This window comes from Hippocampus comes, unplaced genomic scaffold (genome assembly GCF_001891065.2).
Source record: "Hippocampus comes isolate QL1 unplaced genomic scaffold, H_comes_QL1_v1.1 scaffold85, whole genome shotgun sequence".
Lineage (NCBI taxonomy): Eukaryota > Metazoa > Chordata > Actinopteri > Syngnathiformes > Syngnathidae > Hippocampus > Hippocampus comes.
Genome location: NW_017805540.1, coordinates 1,672,925 through 1,694,527, shown reverse-complemented (window position 1 = coordinate 1,694,527; position 21,603 = coordinate 1,672,925). Strand labels below are relative to the sequence as shown.

At 44.9% G+C, this 21,603-nt stretch overlaps 1 protein-coding gene across 9 annotated transcripts in view; it reads left to right on the top strand.

Annotated features, from left to right (window-relative positions):
• The window catches only part of LOC109521278 (zinc finger protein 521), a 140,828-nt gene that overhangs the window by 49,409 nt on the left and 69,816 nt on the right, over positions 1 to 21,603 (top strand). For 8 of the 9 annotated variants that reach the window (XM_019879057.1, XM_019879056.1, XM_019879058.1 and 5 more), the window contains 2 exons: positions 12,727 to 16,229; positions 16,335 to 16,419. In XM_019879057.1, coding sequence (XP_019734616.1) covers positions 13,083 to 16,229; positions 16,335 to 16,419 — 3,232 coding nt within the window. In that variant the 5' untranslated portion in view covers positions 12,727 to 13,082. Of the gene's footprint in view, positions 1 to 12,726; positions 16,230 to 16,334; positions 16,420 to 16,731; positions 16,765 to 21,603 lie in introns of all 9 variants that reach the window. The other variant, XM_019879054.1, reaches the window with a different exon arrangement.

The following is a 21,603-nucleotide window of genomic DNA, read 5'->3' as shown; positions in this document are numbered from 1 at the left end:
AAACAAAAATGCAAAAAGGCAAGTATAGCTCTTAACGGATTAATTGTATTGACATATCAATGGAAAACATGACATAAATTTATGAATTTCAAGTTAACAGCAGACTCCCATTCAAAAAAACAAACAAAAAAAACCACACCAAAAAAAAAACAAAAAAAAACACACTTCCAAATTTGAGCTGGTTGTGAATAACTTTAGGTGTTATTGCATCTGGGAAAAAAATGTCTTTTCAGCAGAAAAAAAAACATCTTTGCACAACAAACAAGTTACACAACAACAAAAAGTTGCAAAATCCTTTTCCAGATGCCTAAATGGAATGAGAACACTAATTGCCGAAGCCTGAATATCTTCCATTTGCTACTTTTCAATGTTAACATGACTGCTGTAGAAAGGCCATTGAACTATAAATACGAACGCTGGCTTTCGCACAGTGCTGCATATATTTGCGAGCGTCTTATTTTAACATTCACACATACTGTATGAAGGCCAAGGCAGAGTGCTAACTCAAGAGAATTCCATATTTAGAAAGCCATGATTCCTTTTTTGTCACGTCGCATTACAGTAACCGTGTTCTTGCATTTTCTAAAGGAGAAAAATATAAATTGCTTATGTGACGGGTGCATTTTATTTCCCGAAAAGTGAACCTGGGCTCCACCACGACACTCAACCCCACTGAATGCATAGTGCATCGTCTCCAGCTGCACTACAAACATGAAGAATTGCACAAGACCACCTCAGTCGCCCTGACTGAAACGCAAATTGAGAAAAGACAGACCTCTGACCAATAGTCTTTACCACTGTTGGCTTTACGTCTCTGCAACTGTCCTTTGCTGATTCATCACCATATTTGCACACCAAATTGAATTAAAGGTCACCCTAGTTGTAATATTCTCCTGCTAATTCCGATAGCAACTTGAGCACCGGTAGCACTTTTATTACCTCCTCACTGTATATTCCAATTACAGCCATACAGACACAATATACATTAGCCCCGTGTTAGCACTGCTCATCGTGTCTGCGACAGGCAGATTAAAAAAAAAAAAAAGTAATTATCTGATATGGGTGTTGCAGTCAGTGATAGATGATATTGGAGGGTGATTATATATGCAGTCACTATCCTGTATCAGGATTCCTGGGAGGGCTCCATCACTGATGGTTGGTTCCTACGGCTTCGACAAGAGTTCGATGGCTCCAATGTCGCTGAAGTGGGGTACAGTGGACATGCTTGTCATCTGTGTTTTCTGACGAAAATGTATTTCAATGGGAATCACTTATACGTGGGAGTCCACTGTCTCTCCACACAGCCGAATTTTAAACAGCTAACTTGAAATGTGAGGAGCCCCTACGAGAAAAAAAAAAAATCGCCAGGTGTGCTTACTGCTGTAATAGTGCACACGTCCTAAATTACTGTATGTCTGTCGTCGTAGCAAGACTGACTTGTGAAGAGGCATCATGGTGCCGCAAAACATCTTGACTGCTGGAAAATATAAAGAAGAAAGAAGGAATAAGAGTAGAAATAGAAATGTAAGAAGCTAGGCTAACTTAGCTCATTATAAGAAGCTAGGCTAACTTAGCTTATCAGCTAATGACATTTGGGTTGCATCCTCTTCTCGTTGTCATTTTTGCTGTGGGGAGTGATTTTTGAATGACTCCTAATTGGCTAACATTTCGTTTACAATGGTCCAAGTTCAGACTGTTTGGCCTTGGCGGAGGTCTTTCCTCCACTGAGCGCCTTTTTTCATTTGGTGTTGGCTGGCGTTCCTGCCGAATTCCTCTCCTGGGAAAGAAACACAAATAGCCTCCCAGGTGGTGGTGATGTGTTACTAAGTAAGTAAAGCCTAGCAGTGATTGCCTTCTTGCAAATTAGGAGCTCCCATTATGGATCTGGGAGGAGGAGTAGGAAGGTTTTTTAAAATGAAGATCATTTCTTTTTACTTTCACAGTGACCCTGGAAGTTTGCCACTTAGCAAAAACAATCCGAAGTTGTTTTCCCGTTTAATCTTTTTTTTTTCTGCTGATAAATAGCTAAACAGGAATAAATCAATTGGCCGTGATGGATGAATAAGTAAAAATGCCCTATAGTCATTCGCCTGTTTGTATTCCATCCGGCCTCATGAAGATGCGATTGAGGAAGAGTCAGGTGCGTGCCTGCACGAGTACGTACACATGTATTTGCAATGCGCTTATTAGCATTAGGCTACAGCCTGGATATAATAGAAAAGGGCAGGCGGAAACAAAGCAAACCCTGAAATCTGTCAGCCATTTGTGCTCACATACTATACACACATGTCGGGAGTCTTCTGGCACGCTTTAGTGGTCCCAGGGAAGTGCTGGTCCATGGCCTGTTTGGTTCTCCAGGGAGCATCCGCCTCCCCAGCCCTCTCCAACCAGCCGCCAACGTCCCAGCCCCTCCCCCCCTTCCTGTGCAGTCTGTGGACGCAGTGTGAGGCAACAAGGTTGCACAGAAAAAAAAAAAAAAAACTCAAGCATGACCGTAGGAGTCTCCTCAAAGACGAGAAGACTCATCACAGTGGTAATTGTGTCGAGTGAGAGATCAGACGAATTATTAGGAAAAAAACAGAAACTCTCGCTGTGGCTTTTGTTACTTTTGCGTTTGTGCCGTTTTTCCCCCCACATTGATCCACCCTTCCATCTGTCATCTTTTACTCGCCGTCTTCTTCTTCAGCTGCTGCTGCTGCTGCTGCTCTCTGCTTGGAAGTTGGATTCAAGAGTGCAGAGAGGAGCCTTCTGGCTCACACAGAGAGGAGGGATGAAGCTGTTTATTCATCTGGAGGGTATTAGAGGCATGATTAAGGAGAGGAGGGAGCGGCGAGGCTGATGCGACGTCTGAATCGCTCGTTCATTGGCCACCGCCAGGATTCGGGCCCAAAAAAAAAATTGGAGAAGAATGACTGGAAAAGAACTTGTGAAATGTAATTCTCTCAGGAAAAAGGGAAAAATGTCGATCCTGAGCTAATTATTAATAAATGCAGCTTCTCTTGGACCTTGGAGAGGTGTCAGTGCCGCAGTCACAGAGGGTTAAGAATTCTTGACATTTAAGACAGGGATGCATGAAAATACATCGTCTTGCTTGAGTAGATGCTGGTTTTGTTTTTGTTTCGTATGTGTGTGTTTTGTTTTGTTTTTTTCTTCTCCTCCCGCTCTGCTCTCCGTGTTTTTGTCTCCCTCCCGGGCTGTCTCCTGTTGTTCTACCACTGACAAGCATGGACGCCTTTGAGGAGATATCAAATAGAACCTCTGTGTATTAATCAGGGGGAAAAAAAACAGAAGTCACAGGTCAAGAAGCAAGGGGCAGACATTTTCTTTCTGCATGCTGTTGCTAAAGCACACAGCCTACTGATTTTTTTTTCATCCCTTAGCCCATGTTTTTAAAATATTGAAGAACCCACACGATGTAGAAATGTATGTGTGCTCACTTCTTCTATAGTGTGTGGTGTACAAGACAAAACTTACACAGAACACCACATTGGGGATATAATATCGTTAATGACAATTGCCAAACTCCTCCCCAAATCAGATTTCTGCCATGATACCAAGACTGACCTTTGAGAGGCAGAATGGGGGTACATGCTCTCTCGATTGCCGGAAGTGTCCTGGTCATAGAAGAATTTAAAAAAATGCTTACTGTTACCTTATCTGCAACTTGCATTCAGGTTGCAAACTCATCTTGTCATTTTTTACGGTGGCCATCGACTTGTGAGAAATGTTCTAAAAACACTCATTTGCAATCGTTGCCTTCCACGTCGCAGTCACGGAGCCCGTGGCTCGATCCAACTTGGTTTGGACCACACACATATGGATTTGCAACCTGAAAGAGTGAACAGGTTTAACCAAGCCATTATCTAAACAGATTGGGAAGGGGGGAAAAATCTCTCTTAACACACCCCACACCACAGGATAATCGCTCAAGATAATCATTTACTGATGTGATAATTGAAGCAGGTCGATGAGAGGGAGCAAAGTGGGTACGAGTGAGAGCCATTTTTCTCATTAAGATGCTTATTACTTTTTAGTATCTTTTTGTCTTCATTTGAAATCATGCACTCTCCCAGAACTGTGCTCTGTCCCTCCAAAAAGTACCCCAACCAACACTCAAGTCGTGTCTCTTGAAACTTTCCACTGAAGTTGCTGTACTGTAAGTCAGTATATTTTCACGCGCAACAATTCTATTCCTCTACGCTCTAATTCTATTCCTCTCAGTCACAATTACCTGAATAAGTAAAAACGAGAGAGGAATAAAAGTGCACAGTCCACACATGGGCGGGCGCTAGCAACAGCACATAGAACGGATTACTAGATCTTGCACCTGATCTGCCGCAGTGTTGAGGGAACAACACAGACGCGCGCATGCACACAAACACACAAACAGCTCCTGCCCGCCCCGTCCTCCCTTAGAGCCAGTGCAGTGAGGCAGGCGATGGAGGGGTCATGCTGTGGGACAGATTGTCATCCTCCTCTCTCCCCCTGCGAGACTCACTGTGGCCACTGGACAAGCCAAGACCTACAGGACGGCCTTCTTCCTGTTTGCACTTTTGCCTCAGTCGCTTCTCTTCTTCCACTACCACAAGCTTAGACCAGACCAGCACGACCAGCAACATCACTAAAAAGCACTGCAAATCATGTTTTTTAAATTATGCATCTGTTGTTTTGTTTGGTTTGAGCCATTAGCTCACCATCTGGGTCACTCGCTGGCTAATGGAGAGACTAGCTAGCCACCTGCCAAACTTACTAACTAGCCGAATGGCCGTGGGACTAGCTTACCACCTGGATAACTACCCAAAAAACTATCTGATTGAGTGACAGCCTACTCTGCCAACTTCATAACAAACTGGCATCGCAGAGGAACCTGCTAGAAACCTGGCTAAATGAAAAACCAGCTAATTGAAAGATGGAATCGTTAGCTACTTGATTAAATACCCAGCAACTAGCTGACTGACTGACCCAACTAACAAACTAACTAACTGCATATTGCACAAAAAAAAGCTAAAAAAGGAAGTAAGAAGCTCAAAGAAAAGTTTTTTTTTTGAAAAAGCACACATTTACAAGTTGACCATCGTTGATTTTGCTCTTGGGAGGCCAAGATGTATTTTGCCCATATTTAAAATGGCATTTTTGTCATACATCTGTTGAAGAAGTGCGTGGTCCCCCTCTATGTACCCCCCCCCCACCCCCTCCAGTAGCACTGATAAAATAAAAAATACTGATGTTTAACACTACTATCAGTAAATATTTGTTTTTATTTTGGTAGTTTTTGTTTGTTTGCGCAAGTATATGAGTGTATCAGGGGCATGTCTGCCATACAGTATGTAATCCATTTCTCACTATCATGGGCCTCAAAAAAAAAAAAAAAAAGAAAAATAGTTAATGATGACCAGCCGCCCTACTTTTCCTCGGCTATGCCCTTCCATTTGTCTAACTTTCCCGGGGTGCCACTGGGGCAGTGTGATTTCTGGGACAGTGACCAAGTGTGCCTGTCTGAGCTGGGGGACGTGTCTAATGTGGACAAAGTAGTTGATGCTTTGCCGCTTTCCCCCTGGCTGAGAGGCGGGGCCACGAGGGTGCTGGCATAAATGAACGCTTGGACTTCAGAGTCCAGACGGTGCTTGACGCTTGTCCGTTGCTGAATGCACTTGAAGGCTTGTGATGACAGGCTCAGGGATCTTGCTGATGAAACCCCAGGAAGTGAAGTCTTATTTCATCCACTGACTTCCTGCCTTGGCCTCTAGCACTGCTCTCACACACACACACACACACACACACACACACACACACACACACACACACACACACACACACACACAAATACACAAACCTAACACCTCCCCTCTCATCCTGTAGCATTGATTGATCTCTCACAACGCGGAGGGGGACCTGACATTTGTCATTTATGCGTTGAGGTATATTGTGTTTGCTTGACTCATTAGCCAACCTGTTACCCACCTACCTAACTAACTAACTGCTGGATACCTAAGTAACATCGTTAAGGAGGGGTTAACAAGTAAATTATTTACGGTATAATGCAAAACTGTACTGTGTTAGCATCTAGCTTACTTACTCATTTGTACTGACTGACAACCAGGAACCAAGCTGGCAAGCTAACAGGCCACTAATTAAGTAGCTGACTTGCCTAGTTATTTGGTAGCTGGCTAACAATATTACAACAATAGAAACATTCAAATAAAACTATCTCACACATCTATGAGAAGTGATTTCTTATTTGTATGACACAAAAATGGGTGTGGATATTGCAGATAAATGTTACTGTGCGAAATGTGGAGTATATAAAGCCAAAAGTCACCATCTTAGGAGTAGAAAATGTGTCGCTAATGCTAACAGCTAACAACGGCTTCAAAGATGAGTGGCAGTTAGGATGTAAGTCATGACGAAGTTATTTCAAAGAACTCTTAAACCGACGTTCAGTCAGGGTGCCGAGAGATAATCTGAAAATTCATTTTGCCGCATCCTCCATTCGATCTTAAGTGATGGTGTCACAAAGCGTGCTGTACATGACGAGTGCGTTGTTCACACACGCGCTGCTATTTGGGCATCAGAAAAGCTCAAGTGCCGAGACGACACATGCAGTTGTCTCGTGGGGAAACGCTCGCTACTTCTTCAGGAATAATAATAATAATACAAAAAGAAACGATCACGTCTCTGAATATGAAGGGAGGTCACGGTGTTACATCAGACAAGTTGTCAGCTTTCTGTTTATTCAATGAGTCCCCAAACCCCCATGTACCAACAAATACACTCACATTCAAAGCATAGAGTGTCTCTGCTGACAAGCATACACACAAAGATGTAATTTACAAGAGCTTTGGACTTGAGTCTAGCACAGCTTGGAAGTAGTTTATGAAGATACAATATGGATTTAAGAGTTACTGCCATTCCTAAACTACACTGTGGACTGTTTGCTGTCCAATTGCAGGCTACGTGCAGACGTTCAGCTTCCAACCAATAGACAATTCTTAAATTAACTTGCAAGCTTTATAAACGCGAGCCTTAGCCAAGATTGGAACCCAAATCAGAACTGCGAGGAAGCCTTTCAAACATCCATAAATCTTCAATTTAAATCACATTCATCAAGATCTGATCACGGTGCTCCGGAGGCGATGAAAACCAAAACTGTTTTTCACCACCATTTGTGTTCTATTCCAAAGGGTGATGTGTCATCAGAAGAATTAATGTCATGCTTTCATGAAAATATGTCCATGGATTTTGTTAAGACCCAAATATATTAATAGCAAGCATAAATCTAAATGTATCCTCTAGGTTTTGGAGTCCAAAAATGGCAGGTGACCTGTTCCCAGTTTTAAGGGCTTTATTTGAACAGGAGTATTTGCTCTGGGAAAGGTTGCTATGAATGAACACAGAGGAAGCAGAGCACAAAGAACACCTCAGTCTGCTACGGGAAACCTCCAGACCTACGTGCGCGAGAAAAAAAAAATATGGTTATTACTTGTGTAAATAGAAAAGTTTTTTTTTTTTTTTTTTTAATGTAGTGCTCTGCATGTATGGAACCTGTTGAAATTTACTTGACACATGAGCTAAACTAAAGGGTGTAAACGAGCGGTATTGCATTCGCCTTCACCCCACACCGCTGATTTCCTTGAATCTTTTTGGACTTTGCTTTTACTTCTTCCATTACCTTGACTTGAATCTGGCCCCGGAATAAAACATGGACAAGAGCCTCAAAAAGCCAAAGAAAAAATATCTATTAAAGGGTTAACCTTTACGTGGCCGCGGTTTGTGAGGTATGCTGAGATGGCACAAGGAGTCAAGCATGGCATATTTTTCAATGATATGTTGGTTAAATTCTAAGTTGTACAAGCTCAGGGTAGTTCATAACTGAACATCTTGATTGAATTCCAAACTGCATATCCAGGCATATTTTTTTTTCCTGAAAATGTTGGCCAAATCGTTCAACTTCATTGGCATTCAAATCTTGAGGGACGGGATATTATTTTCATGGATATCCAAGTTGAATGAAATAAGGGACATTTGGCTTTAGAGGCATCCTCTAAAAGACATTTTGCTCCCTGAATATTTGAGTTGAATTCCAAATTGAAAGACCAGACCAGAGATATTTGTCTTTCACGGACTTTTTTTTTTCCAAATGTATTTTGTTTGCATTTCCACAAGTACATTCCCAAGGGTCTCGGTTGGATTCTGGTTGTATGAAATCAGGGACACTCGACTTAGGTGGCGCATGCGTAGCAAGAAGCCATTTAATATTTGCCGATATTGGATTGAAAACGTGGCTAGAATATACATTCTCGCTTTACTGTTTTCTGTCAATAGCCCCATCATTAAATTGTCCCATTTTGCTTTATGTTATATTGCGCCACGTCTTCTGTTTGTGATGAGGATAAGCCGTTCGGATAATGGATGGATGGTACCTGAGCCTTTAGTGCGGATGGCATTTTCTTGTTTCACTTTGAGACTTGAACGAATGCAGTTTCACATTTGTGCCTCAAGAATACAAATATTTAGTGCTTGGTTTCCTTTGTGTTGCCACATGCCAAAATCTTTGCACCTTGGTGGAGGTCTGTGCACGACTGAATGCCTTTCTAGTTGCTGTGCTTGTTTATTCAGTCACGTCAATAAAAGCTAAGATCTCATGTCCCCAGCTAATGTACGACTATGGCACACTCCCTGCGGCTGAGGTTGTTTTGTTCCATATGAGAGACATTTAACGGCGTGAGTGGGAGGTGGTGCTGGCGTTGAAGGGGTAGGGACACAACTCCCAAAGAGGGACAGGCCTTAAGATGGAGGTCTTCCTCCCAGGATGTGACAGGCTGTTGGCTGAAGGATGCTCAGGAAGGCCTTGGCAGTCCAACAAAGACAGCCCTTCAGCTGCAGGGTGTAGTTTTTCAGGCCCCAGCATCCCCTTTGGCAGCAGCACAGAGAGCGCTGGCGTGCACAGGCCCCCGGCCCGAGAGACTGGGAAGTAAGGCCCGTTCTTTTATTTACTCAGGCTGCTGCTGAGGCCTGGGCATTTCTTGTCAGGGTGAAGAAGGGGGAAAAAAAAAAAACAAGTCTGTCTCTCTCTTTCCTCTGCCGGTCTCCTGAGGAAGGATTGCGCTTTCATCCACGGTTGTTCACATACTTGTTTTGGCCATTGGACTTCCATCTCTGTTTTCTGTGTATGTGTGGGAGAGAGCGAGAGAATCAACCTTCACCCAAAAATAAAGAAAGTATATATACATATATACACACACACACACACACACACACACACATATATATATATATATATATATACACACACACACACACACACACACACACACACACACGCGACTTTTCGAGGCATGTTTTCAATGACTATTCCCTTTCCGAACTGTACGCCTTCATAAGCATGGTGCATTCGAGATAATTTTTTTGCTTATAATTTCGGTCGGGGGATTGTATAATCCCTGAGGTGTTTCGCTTTCAGGTGAATTATTTGAAAATGTGTTAGAATTACTCATCCTACGAACTCAGGGGTATTTCATTAACTCCATCCATCCATTTTGTCATCCGCTTTATCCTCACACCTGGAGCCTATCCCAGGTGTCTTCGGGCAGTAGGCTGGGGACACCCTGAACTGGTTGCCAGCCAATCGCAGGACACACATAGACAAACAATCATTTGTACTCACAATTACACTGAGCGACAATTTAGAGTTTTCCAATAGCCTGACATGCATTGTTTTGGAATGTGGGAGGAAACCAGAATACCTGGAGAAAACCCACGCATGCACGGAGAGAACATGGAGAACAACTCCACACAGGAAGGCTGGAGCTAGAGTCAACCTGTGCACTGTGAGGTTGACGTGGGTTTGAATTCCTTGACTTTAGAAGCATTTTTTAGTTTTTCCTCATAAATCCTCTTCAAATTCTCCACTGCACGATTCCAAGGCAAATTTGAATGCAAAAATGAGACCAGAGTCTGAATTGTACCCCGTCAGGGTGTTTGACTTCAGAGGTAAATTTTTCTCACTTTGAGTGACAAATATCTCCCTGTCTTGCTTTGATATGCCAGAAACTGACTTGATGAACTAATAGCAAAACATGATCATTCATTCTCTTTGCTGAATACAAAATCCAGTGACTGTTTTTTTTTTTTAATTCACATTTATGTGTCCTTGGAGTAACAGTACTAAATAAATAATTGACATCAAGAAAATAAGCAAACGATGAAACGACAGCTTGACGGTGTCCCAAGGCAAATGCATCCTCGTTTAGGGTCGTCGAATTTCATTTAACCTTGTATATGGGCCCATTTGTTTGTTTGTTTTATCGCGTTGTCTTCACGCCAATACGTTTGACTGTAAGGCATCGGCGAGGGTCATTCTTCATACGCTGTCTCCATGGCAGAGGTAGCGAGGGCAAAGCCGCCCCCTCTGCGGAGGAGGGCATCGCACTGAGTCAGCCGCCCTCCCGCAAAGCAAAGAGAGAGGCGCCGATGCTGGCTGGCAAACCAAGCGAGGTTTGCACCTTGAGAGAGATGCGTCGAGTGGGCGCCTCGCCAGCGGGTGGGGGGGGGGTGCTCACGGGGGCCGCCGTGTGGAGGTGGGCTCTCGACGTGGTGCTTTCAGCACTTTACGGTGGGGGGTGGGGACAAGGGAATGTCCTCCTCTGACTGCGCCTGTTTCCTGAAGATAGGCCCTGATGGGGTGTGGGGGTGGGGGGCAAGTGCTCGGAGAGGGCATGATATCCTGATGAAGGGCAGATCACGTTGTCAAAACAACAGCAAGGGGAAGACGAGGAGACACTTGGATTTGTCAGCTCAAACTCTTTCCAGGTTGGCTCTTGCAAAAACCCTTTCCTTCATAAATCTTCTCAGTTTCCTCTTGTTTGTCCATTTCTCAGTGTTGGCCTATTGACGTCGCTTTTTCTGAAAGGCTTGGGATTACACTGTTTGACTTAGGTAAGGAAGTCGAGAGCACTTGGAATGGGACAGCAGGAAGAAGTGGCCTGTAACCTCTTGAACTTGTGGAAGTGGTGTTTTCCACTCGTGTTACTGCACAATGCAACCGTGCTGGAAGTCAGCACGTTGGCACATTAGGGGACCGCCAAGTATTTGTAACACATTTGGGAGCAGTCTTGTTGGCGTCCCCGGTGATTCTCCGCACCTGCTTGCCCTTGAATGAGTGAGGCTAGGCACACGGGGATTTTCAAGGAGTCATTTCCCCCCAGAAACATACAGTAAATGCCCACGCAACAGATGGTGCAGTAATTCTAACTGTAAAGTCATTTTAGCCAATCAGAAGCCTGAGGAAAGTCAGTTGCAACAATGGCAAAACGTGGCGTTGTTCTCGAAAATAATTCATCCATCCATCCATTTTCATGAGCGCTTTTCCTGTTCACGATCGCGGTGTGTTGGAGCTTATCGCAGCTGACTTTGGGCCAAAAGCGGACTACACCTTGAAAGTGGGTGCCAGTCAGTTTCAAAACACATAAAGGTGGTGTGCCACTTAGCGTCGAATGCTTGGTAATGTAGCGAATGTTGGATTCGCCAAGTTTTCTGATGAATGCTGGTGAAAATCATCTGTCATTAGCGATTTTTAGCGGTGCTTCGAGACAGTTATGACCATTCACGCGAGTGTTCGGGAAAGTGTTTGACAAAAGACAGATGGTGACTATTAGCCACTGTTTTGAACAGTATTGCCAAGATCAGCAACTATTTGCCACTGTTTGGGAACCTTTGTGACCTTTTGCCAACTCCTGGCAGTTTTATGCCACCATCGAAGAGAGATCTCGAAAATATGGAAACAAACTTCAGCAGCAACAGGGGCTCTGCAGCATTTTCAGAAACTGAAGGGAGTCCTTCCTCAGCCTTGACTTTGGCATGAAAGTCCAAGACCTCCCCCCCCACAAAGCCCCTGAATGCAAATAGCTATTATAACCTCTTTGACATGTCATTAGACAGAAGCTCCCTTGTTTTCCCCCTCCGCGAAACGCGCAGTCCTTCAAACATTATCACTTGCCTCGTAGCTTTGCATTCTGATAAATATGATAATAATGTTCATTCAATAATGGGATATGTATTGACTGATGATCTGAACACTAAACTTTTCATGAAAATCATTTGTCTTGCGGCGGAGGCTTCCTAAAGGCTATGTATGGCTATGCTTGAAATTGCACGTTTAATCTTCTCTCCCACCACCACCACCATTGTTGATTTTTTTTCCTTGTTTTTCATCTGGCTTTAAAGTTGTTTCAAGGACTCTTGTTTTTCTTTTTTTTTTTTTTTATCGTCTTTTAGCTGTTCAGTAATAATAGAAATGTTCTAATTTACCTCATGCCAGGCTTACATCCTCAAGTACACCCACTGTCTTGCTTTGGCTTTAAATGTCAGAGGGATTGTGTTATGAGTCACAGTGGGCTAAGCCATTACATGGCCACATACAAGGTTAATTGTGGTAAAAGTATTTCTTCTTATTATCATCTCTAATTATACTTTCAATTCTGTGCTTTACAGTAACTTTTTAGATAACACCTACAGGGAGGCATTGTTCGATTTCATTTAAAAAACAAAAGAATTCACATCCAACTTACAGTTAGCATGATCGACAGCGCAATAGTGAGCCGGCATTTAGTGTATAAGCCAATGAATGAGACAAATGGGTTGCTGACATAAAGACGTGTATTCCCCCCCCCCCACCCCCCATACCCTCACTGACAGCCACTTTTCTTTTTCTTTTTATTTCCTTTTCAGACGTTGCAGACATCGAGGACGACCCGTCATGTTCTTGGCCGGCGTCATCTCCCTCCAGTAAGGATCAGACGTCTCCGGGCCACTGTGAGGACTATGATTTCGGAGAGGACGAAGGAGGACCAGGCCTGCCGTACCCGTGCCAATTCTGCAACAAGTCTTTCAGCCGCCTAAGCTTCCTCAAACGTCACGAGCAGAGCCACGGCGACAAGCTTCCCTTCAGCTGCACCTTCTGCAGCCGTCTGTTCAAGCACAAGCGCAGCCGCGACCGGCACGTCAAGCTGCACACCGGTGACAAGAAGTACCACTGCGGCGAATGCGACTCGGCCTTCTCCCGCAGCGACCACCTGAAAATCCACATGAAAACTCACGCCTCCAATAAACCACACAAGTGCCCCGTGTGCCGGCGAGGCTTCCTCTCCTCCAGCTCCCTGCACGGCCACATGCAAGTGCACGAAAGGGGCAAAGAGGGCGGCGGCACGAGCCTCGGTAGAGTTGACGACTGGAAGCTGAAAGAGACGCGCAAGTGCAGCCGTTGTGAGGAAGGCTTCGATGTCCCGGAAGACCTTCAAAGGCACATAGCCGAGTGCCACCCTGAGTGCTCCCCATCGGAGGACGGAGGGCTGGGTGCCACCCTTCAATGCATCTACTGCCATGAGCCCTTCAGCGACGAAGGTGCCCTGCTGACCCACATCGACCAGGCCCACAGCCGGGACCGGAAGAGCCACTCGTGTGCTATTTGCTCCGAGCACTTTTTGTCTGTTGAAGACCTCTACGCTCACATGGACATCCACCAGCTCCCTGAATCTAGTAACCATAGTAACAGCCCTTCCTTGCTGACTGTGGGCTACACTTCGGTCTCGAGCACCACTCCCGACTCTAACCTCTCTGTCGACAGTTCAACAATGGTGGAAACAGCGCCGCCAGTCCCCAAGACTCGGGGCAGGAGGAAGAGGGCTGCTCATAACGCATCGGACATTGGGGGTCGAGCTGCCAAGCAGCCGAAGGTTTCTTACAGTTGCACGTACTGCAACAAGCAAGTGTTCTCCAGTTTAGCTGTGCTTCAGATTCACCTACGGACCATGCATCTCGACAAGCCGGAGCAGGCTCACACGTGCCAGTTTTGCTTGGAGGTCCTGCCCTCTTTATTAAATCTTAATGAACATCTGAAGCAGGTCCACAATGCCGAAGGCCACGCAGCCCTGCTCACCGGCTTTTCGGATTCTCTCCTTCAGTGCAACTTCTGTCCCGAGATCCTGAATGATCTCAACGCCCTGCAGGAGCATATCCGCTGTTCCCATGGCTTTCCGAGTCCTGTGGCCAAGGAGAGCAACGCCTTCTTCTGTCCCCAGTGCTTCATGGGTTTCTTGACAGAGACGACCTTGGAAGAGCATGTTCGTCAGACTCACTGTGATGGGGGTAGCCTGCGTTTCGACTCTCCTTTGGCTGTCACCCCCAAGGAGCCCATTGTAGAGGTATACTCCTGCTCGTACTGCACAAATTCACCCATATTCAACAGTGTTCTGAAGCTCAACAAGCACATCAAGGAGAATCACAAGAACATTCCCCTTGCACTCAACTACATCAATAATGGAAAGAAGACGTTGCACGCTCTCAGCCCCTCGTCTCCAATAACGGTAGAACAAGCGTCCGTGCTCAAGCAAGGCGCCTCGGCCACACGCTCTTCCGGCGAGTTCATATGTAACCAGTGCGGGGCTAAGTATACCAACTTAGATCTTTTCCAGACTCATCTGAAGACTCACCTGGACGGCCTGCAGCCTCAACTCACCTGCCCGCAGTGCAACAAAGAGTTCCCAAACCAAGAGTCCCTCTTGAAGCATGTCACCATTCACTTCACAATCACCTCCACGTATTACATCTGCGAGAGTTGTGACAAGCAGTTCACGTCCGTGGATGACCTGCAGAAGCACCTGCTGGACATGCACACCTTTGTATTCTTTCGTTGCACTCTGTGCCAGGAGGTGTTTGACTCCAAGGTGTCTACTCAGCTCCACTTGGCCGTGAAGCACAGCAATGAGAAGAAGGTGTACCGCTGCACCTCCTGCAACTGGGACTTCAGGCACGAGACCGACCTGCAGTTGCACGTCAAACACAGCCACCTGGAAAACCAAGGCCGATCCCATCGTTGCATCTTCTGCGGGGAGTCATTCGGGACGGAGGTGGAGCTGCAGTGTCACATCACCACCCACAGCAAGAAGTACAACTGCCGCTTCTGCAGCAAGGCCTTCCATGCCATTGTGTTGCTGGAGAAACATTTGCGGGAAAAACACTGCGTGTTTGAGGGAAAGGCGCAGAACTGCCGCGCTAACGGCTCTGCTGTCGGCGGGGCGGACGCCCATCCCAAAGACGAAGCGGAATTGCAAAGTCTCTTAACCAACAGCCACGGTACAGGGACCGCAGGAGGATCTGCGGTGGAGTCCCAGAACAGTCACGACGGAAGCGAGGAAGAAGTGGAGACTGCCGACCCCATGTATAGCTGTGACATCTGTGGGGCCTCTTACACAATGGAGTCCCTTCTAACGAACCACCAGCTGAGGGACCACAACATTCGCCCCGGTGAGAGCGCCATGATGAAAAGGAAAGCTGAAATGATCAAAGGAAACCACAAGTGCAACGTATGCTCTCGCACCTTCTTCTCTGAGGCCGGTCTAAGGGAACATATGCAGACCCACCTTGGGCCCGTCAAGCACTACATGTGTCCCATCTGCGGCGAGCGTTTCCCCTCTCTGCTCACCCTGACTGAACACAAGGTCACGCACAGCAAAAGTCTCGACACGGGCAGCTGCCGCATCTGTAAGATGCCTCTCCATAGTGAGGAGGACTTCCTAGAGCACTGTCAGATGCACCCTGACCTGAGGAATTCCTTGACGGGTTTCCGATGCGTGGTATGCATGCAGACGGTCACCTCCACGTTGGAGCTCAAGATCCACGGGACCTTCCACATGCAAAAAACCGGCACCATGTCGGCAAACCAATCCACTGGGCGCGGCAACGCCATCGCTCACAACCAGCAGCTACATCACGTCCAAAAGCCTTTCAAGTGCGCCTCCTGCTTGAAAGATTTCCGTTCAAAGCAGGACCTGGTTAAACTGGACATCAACGGCCTGCCCTATGGACTCTGTGCATCATGTGTGGCCAACGCCGGTTCCAAGAGCTCCAGCCCAACAATGAATGGGGGCAGACAACAGCAGCAACAGGGGGGCGCCACCACTCCGGCGCCCAACGCGGCTCAATGGATCCAAGGAGAGAGTCTCAGCCCAGGCGAGGGCAAAGGCAAAGCCGTCTCCTCGTCGTCCTCGTCCTCTTCAGCATCCTCAACGGCGGTCGCAAAGACACGATGCTCAAGCTGCAACGTGAAGTTTGAGTCTGAGGTCGAATTGCATAACCATGTCCAGACGGTACACGCAGGGGACAGCGGCGGCGGACAGCTAAAGACGCCCCAGATGTCCCCGATGCCCAGATCCAGTCCATCACAAGCTGAAGAGGTATCGCGGCTTGTTCTCATTAACCCTTTTTTTTTGTTTGTTTGAACTGTATTTTTACGTTGATGATGAGGTTGGTTAAATTCATGGTCTTGGTCTTATTTACAGAAGAAGACGTACCAGTGCATCAAATGTCAGATGGTATTCTACAGTGAGTGGGACATCCAAGTTCATGTGGCCAACCATATGCTCGGTAGGAGATCTTTTTTTTTTTGTTTGTGTTTTCTGCTTGTGTGAGCCTCTACTATCTAAATGCATGCTTCTATCATATCAAACAGTTAGTCGTTTGTTTCTGAGCCCGTCATCAAAATTCTCCATTTGATCATTCATTTTAGTCAGAAATGATGTATGTGATTTTCTACTGTATGCAATATGAAACAGACATGAGGCCGTCATCGACATCATCCATTTAAACATTCAAATTAAAAAGAACATTTCATCATTTTTGAGGATGAACCACATAGTGTGAAAAATCTAATAAAATATTTGACCCTGTCTCATTTAGGCTCACAAGTTTCTGGATCACATCACAAACTAGGTGGAATTACTTTAATATCTTAACTTCATCCCCAAGTGTTGTGCATCCATAAACATAAGCAAGTCATCTTAATTTCCCCATGCATGTGAATGATCGAAAATGTTGTGAGCATGCTTGTGGAGACTGCTGAAATGTTTCAAATATTGATTCAAAGTGGGAAGAAAATATCTTGACAGTCTGAATCTCTATTCCCATCTAATTTTTTTCTTTGTTCATGCATCCTTATCTGTCAATTATTTTGAGTATTTGATGAATTGGATCACAGTAAAAAAGATATTTCCACCCTTTATTCAAAAACATGACATTATTTTCAGTTGGTTGCAGAAAATGTACACACATAAATTAACGGAAGTTCTGATTCAATTTCTGTTTCGGTCCATAACAATATCCGAAAATTGGCAAACATGGATGATTTTTTCCAAAATAAAAGGCAAATGTTTAATTTTGAATCGTTGAGGACTACAAAAATATGATCATATTTTCTGTTGAGAAACAGAAATTACAAGGATTTTAACCATTTTAAATTAAAAAGTGTGGCAATGATTAATTGCAGATTGCTTTTGATGAATTATTTACATCATAGAATAGTCGATTGTCGATGAGTCGATTATTAATTGTACCTCTTTAATTTTATATGTATAAATAAATGACATGATGCAGTCAAACAATGCTTACTGCATTTGACAGATTACTATATAAATCCATTTGACAACAAACACTAACACCCGCATTTGCCAAAAAAATCTTTGGTTGCCTTTGTCTTTCATCAGTATGCAGGCAGAAGCATTTGTAAAGACTAGACAATTGGAAAACAGTTTTGTTTTTTTCCTCACCTGCAGTAAGTAGGCATCTGAATTCAGCTCTCACGTTCCTTTATTCATTCATTTATTCAGCTCGTTTGGCGGCTCTTTCATTACACTGCATTATCTGTTGTCTTCAGTGGGGGAGAGACTCATTGATCTGGAACCAAACCGCCTCTCTGTTTGGGACACGCTTCTAGGCGCAGGTGAATTTAAACACGGTGGGCAATTCTATCAGGACCGCTAGGCAATTCTATCAGGGGCCCACTGTTTGTGCATAAACAATCAGAAGCATGTGATTTGTGATTTTGATGCCGCGGTGCATTTGCAAAGGAGAGAGATGAGCCCAGAGTGTAGGTGTGTGTTTTGTATTCATCTTTGCAATCTGCTCACCCACTATTCTACTGGGGATGCCTAATACAGTACCATGCCAGCATTAGTCCTTTCTGTTGCAAAGGCGGGCACGGAGCACACTGGGAGGGGAGAAAACAAACCCCCCTACTGGTTACTTTATGTCTTTCAGCAGCATGAGCACACAGCTCCCCCCTGTAAAAGTGGAATTCGGGCAGCTTAAGATAACAGGAGGATAGGTGATTGGGTTATTGTCTGATGTCTTACTCCTCTGATATGCCGTCGCTTTGTATTCCGCGTGATCACGCGCTCCATCAAACTCCTCAAAAGGATGTCTGCCGCATGTGTTTGTTTGACGATTTGTAAAATGTGGAGAAAGCCACACGTGTGCTCAATGTTTGTCCTGAAGTGACTTTGTCATCGCTGTGGAACAAATGCAGAGAGCAGAAAGGAAGGATCATGTACTGACTGGCCACGACATGACCACCTGTATCATATTAAGATCTGTATCCTATTTTCTGCCTTTACAAAAATAATAATGTTCTCCTTTGATCGACACTGTCAGAATGCTCTTCATTTTATAGTCGTTTGCAGAGACTCGCCTTGGTGGGTTTTCCATTTCGAATGCATCGTACAGGGTGTTGCATACGTTTGCGTGACCTTCTACCTCATTCACTGTTACGCCAAAAAAAAAAAAAAAAAAAAAAGGAAAAACGCTGATTGTAACATACTGGCCTGACCAGACCACCGCCACAGAAAGCTTGAAGATTTCACATTTCAAATAACACCGGCTTTATCTTGCTACTCTTGCCACTTCCTAAGATATGAGTTTTTCTAAAGTGACAAACATAGTTTTAGGACCCACCCTGTTGTATCATCTTAAGCACGCGCGCACACACACACACACACACACACACACACACACACACACACACACACACACACACACACACACACACACATACCGATTAATACAACGAAAACATAGTCAATTAAATACGGTCTAAATCTGCTATTTTTATATATTAGAGGAGGTCTATCATTAAATTAGCCAAATAATTAGCAGTGGAGTTATGAGATTGTTGTCATCATTTCAATCAGAAGTGGAAAGGGGAGAGGGGTGTCAGCTCCATGTCCAGGTGGGTGAAAGTTAACCTATAGATGTATCCTGCAAAAGTTGCATCAGCAAAGTAAAATGTTAGCATGAATGCGGGTTGAATCCAACCCAGCCTATAATCACTGCAAAACTAGTCTGGGCCAAAAACGCAGTGAAAAGGGAAAAAAAAAAATACTAATTTGGAAAAGCTCTAAATATCTTCTCTGGTGGAAAAAAAAGGACACTTTCTCTCTTTAATGGCCATCTGCACGGGAGAGGGGAAACAGGGGGGCCTGGGTCATCTCCGCTCAGCTGTCAGCGTTATTAGCGTAGGTAATGGAGCAGACGCTGGATTCATAGGGGTGTTGTTTTCATCCATGGCCCGTTCCTCCACGGTGTCACTTCACACTGATAACTCTATATATAGTCATGTGGTCCTGCATAAGAACAGCGCTAATGTACGGAGCAACGGAACCACATCCCGCCCCACCCGGACATGCCCATATGAGACGCCTTTGTAAGGCGATCATCACCCCAAGCGCAACCTCTGCCGTACATTTTGGTGCATGGATATCACATTCTGAGGTTCACTGTTGTGAATGGAGCATAAAGTAACTGGCTACTCGAGATTGAGGTATTCAAAAAATGGAGGCGGGGGTGGGGAGCGGTAGGGGGCCAAGGTGGCGGGGCACAGCAGCGTCTTAAGATGGAGGTCGTAGCCCGCCTGGGTCCAGATGGATCAGCGCACATTTGCCGTACAGCTGGCCGCTCTGCTTGGGGACCTGGTGGGATACTCCTTTGGAGGGAGAAAAAAAATGATATCGCCACCATCCAAGGAGCAATTTAATAGTAGGCCAGAAGACAGCTGGCCACTCTTTAGTTTAGAGTTTTTTTGGCATGGCGTGCTCGCAGAATCGAGGGTGTCCAATTTTTCTCTAGAGACGTGCAGATTTATACTGCTTTCAGCTGCCGCCGTCGCTGTATAATCTTTTATATTTATGTATAATTCAGATAGGAAACCTCACAGCAGCTCCATTTGGGGAAATCGAATAGTGGGACATAGAAAGTCGAAGGCACCGGTGAACTTAGAAGTCCAAGCATTTCTTTTCCCTCGTGAAATCAATTTTCATCCAAAAAATAATCTGTTCCAGACCTTCATTTTCCAGACCTTCAATTCAAGATAAAATTTTTAAAAAGTACAACTAAAATAAAGCAAAACTACTCGCTCTGTATGTGTGTGTGCGTGTGCGGGTGTGTGTGTCCACAGACCAGTTTAATACTTATTTTTATTTCCATGTACTTTTCAAATGGTTGTTTACACTGATGTGACACTTGAAAAACCTGCTTGTGCAGACCCATCAACCGCACATGAATAACTTCACAAACGTCAAGACCAAGCAGTGACAGAAACATTTCACCCCAGCAAATGCATTTAAACGAGGGGAACTCCACGCTGCCGCATTGCCTGCTCTTCGAAATGATTTGGCTTGTTAAATGACGGACACACCTCTAATGTACCATTTTTACTCAACTTTCAACTCAACTTTATTGATAGAGCACTTTTATAAAGCACAAACAATCATGGCTGTATACAAAGTACTGTGCATAAAATAAAAATCAGACTTACAATATTAAAACAAAGACAGTAAAATAATGAATAAATAGCATAAAAACTATAAACACATTAAAACACTGAAACAATGCTGAGTCGAAAGCGAAAGAATAAAAATATGTTCTCGGACGAGTTTTAAAAATGGACAGCGAGGGGGCTTGCCTAACATTTAATGGAAGGCCATTCCCAAGGGGGGGGGGGGGGGCGAGTTGCAAAATTCTCAATCGGCTCTGAGCCTCCGCTTAGTCCTCGTGAACTCCTGTCGTGTCTGGTTCCACTGACCTGAGGCACCAGGCAGGTACGAAGAGGTGAAGGAGCTCAGGAAAGTAAGGTGGGGCGAGACCATTTAATTATTTAAATACAAATAAAGTCTTGAATGGAATTTTAAATTGTACACGGAGCCAATGATGGGAGGCCAAAATTGGAGTCATGTGCTCCCTCCTACGAGCTCCAGATAGGAGGCGAGCAGCAGTATTTTGGACCAGCTGGAGACACTTGAGGGAGGCAGACTCTAAAATCAAGTGCATTAGAGATGTAACGCGTACAAGATATTCAATTGGCTATGCTTCTGCTGCAAAGCTTTACACAGCGGGTGTTTTATTCCACTTTGAAGGTTCCAATGCACCTTTTTTGTCATGTTTTCCGAGGACGTTTGGAGGTCTTTCAATGACACAGAAGCCTGCTTGGGGTTTTATCAGCATGTTATCGGGAAACCCCATTGCTTTACTTTGACCCCACTGTAAACTCTGACATTTGGAGCCTCACATGGGGGGTCGCTTGTGCGCCATTTATCGTACTGCTTCAAATGTCCCCTCCGTGGCGCACAGGCTGTTGTCCTCAAAGGTGAAAAAAATGTGCTTTAAATCACTCTTTTCGCGCTGAAGGACACCTGTAACCCGAACAAACCACATCCGAGACAAGTTTTTGTTATTGTTGTTATGGAGGGGAGAGAGGCGGGTGGCCGGTGGAGGGGGGCGGGG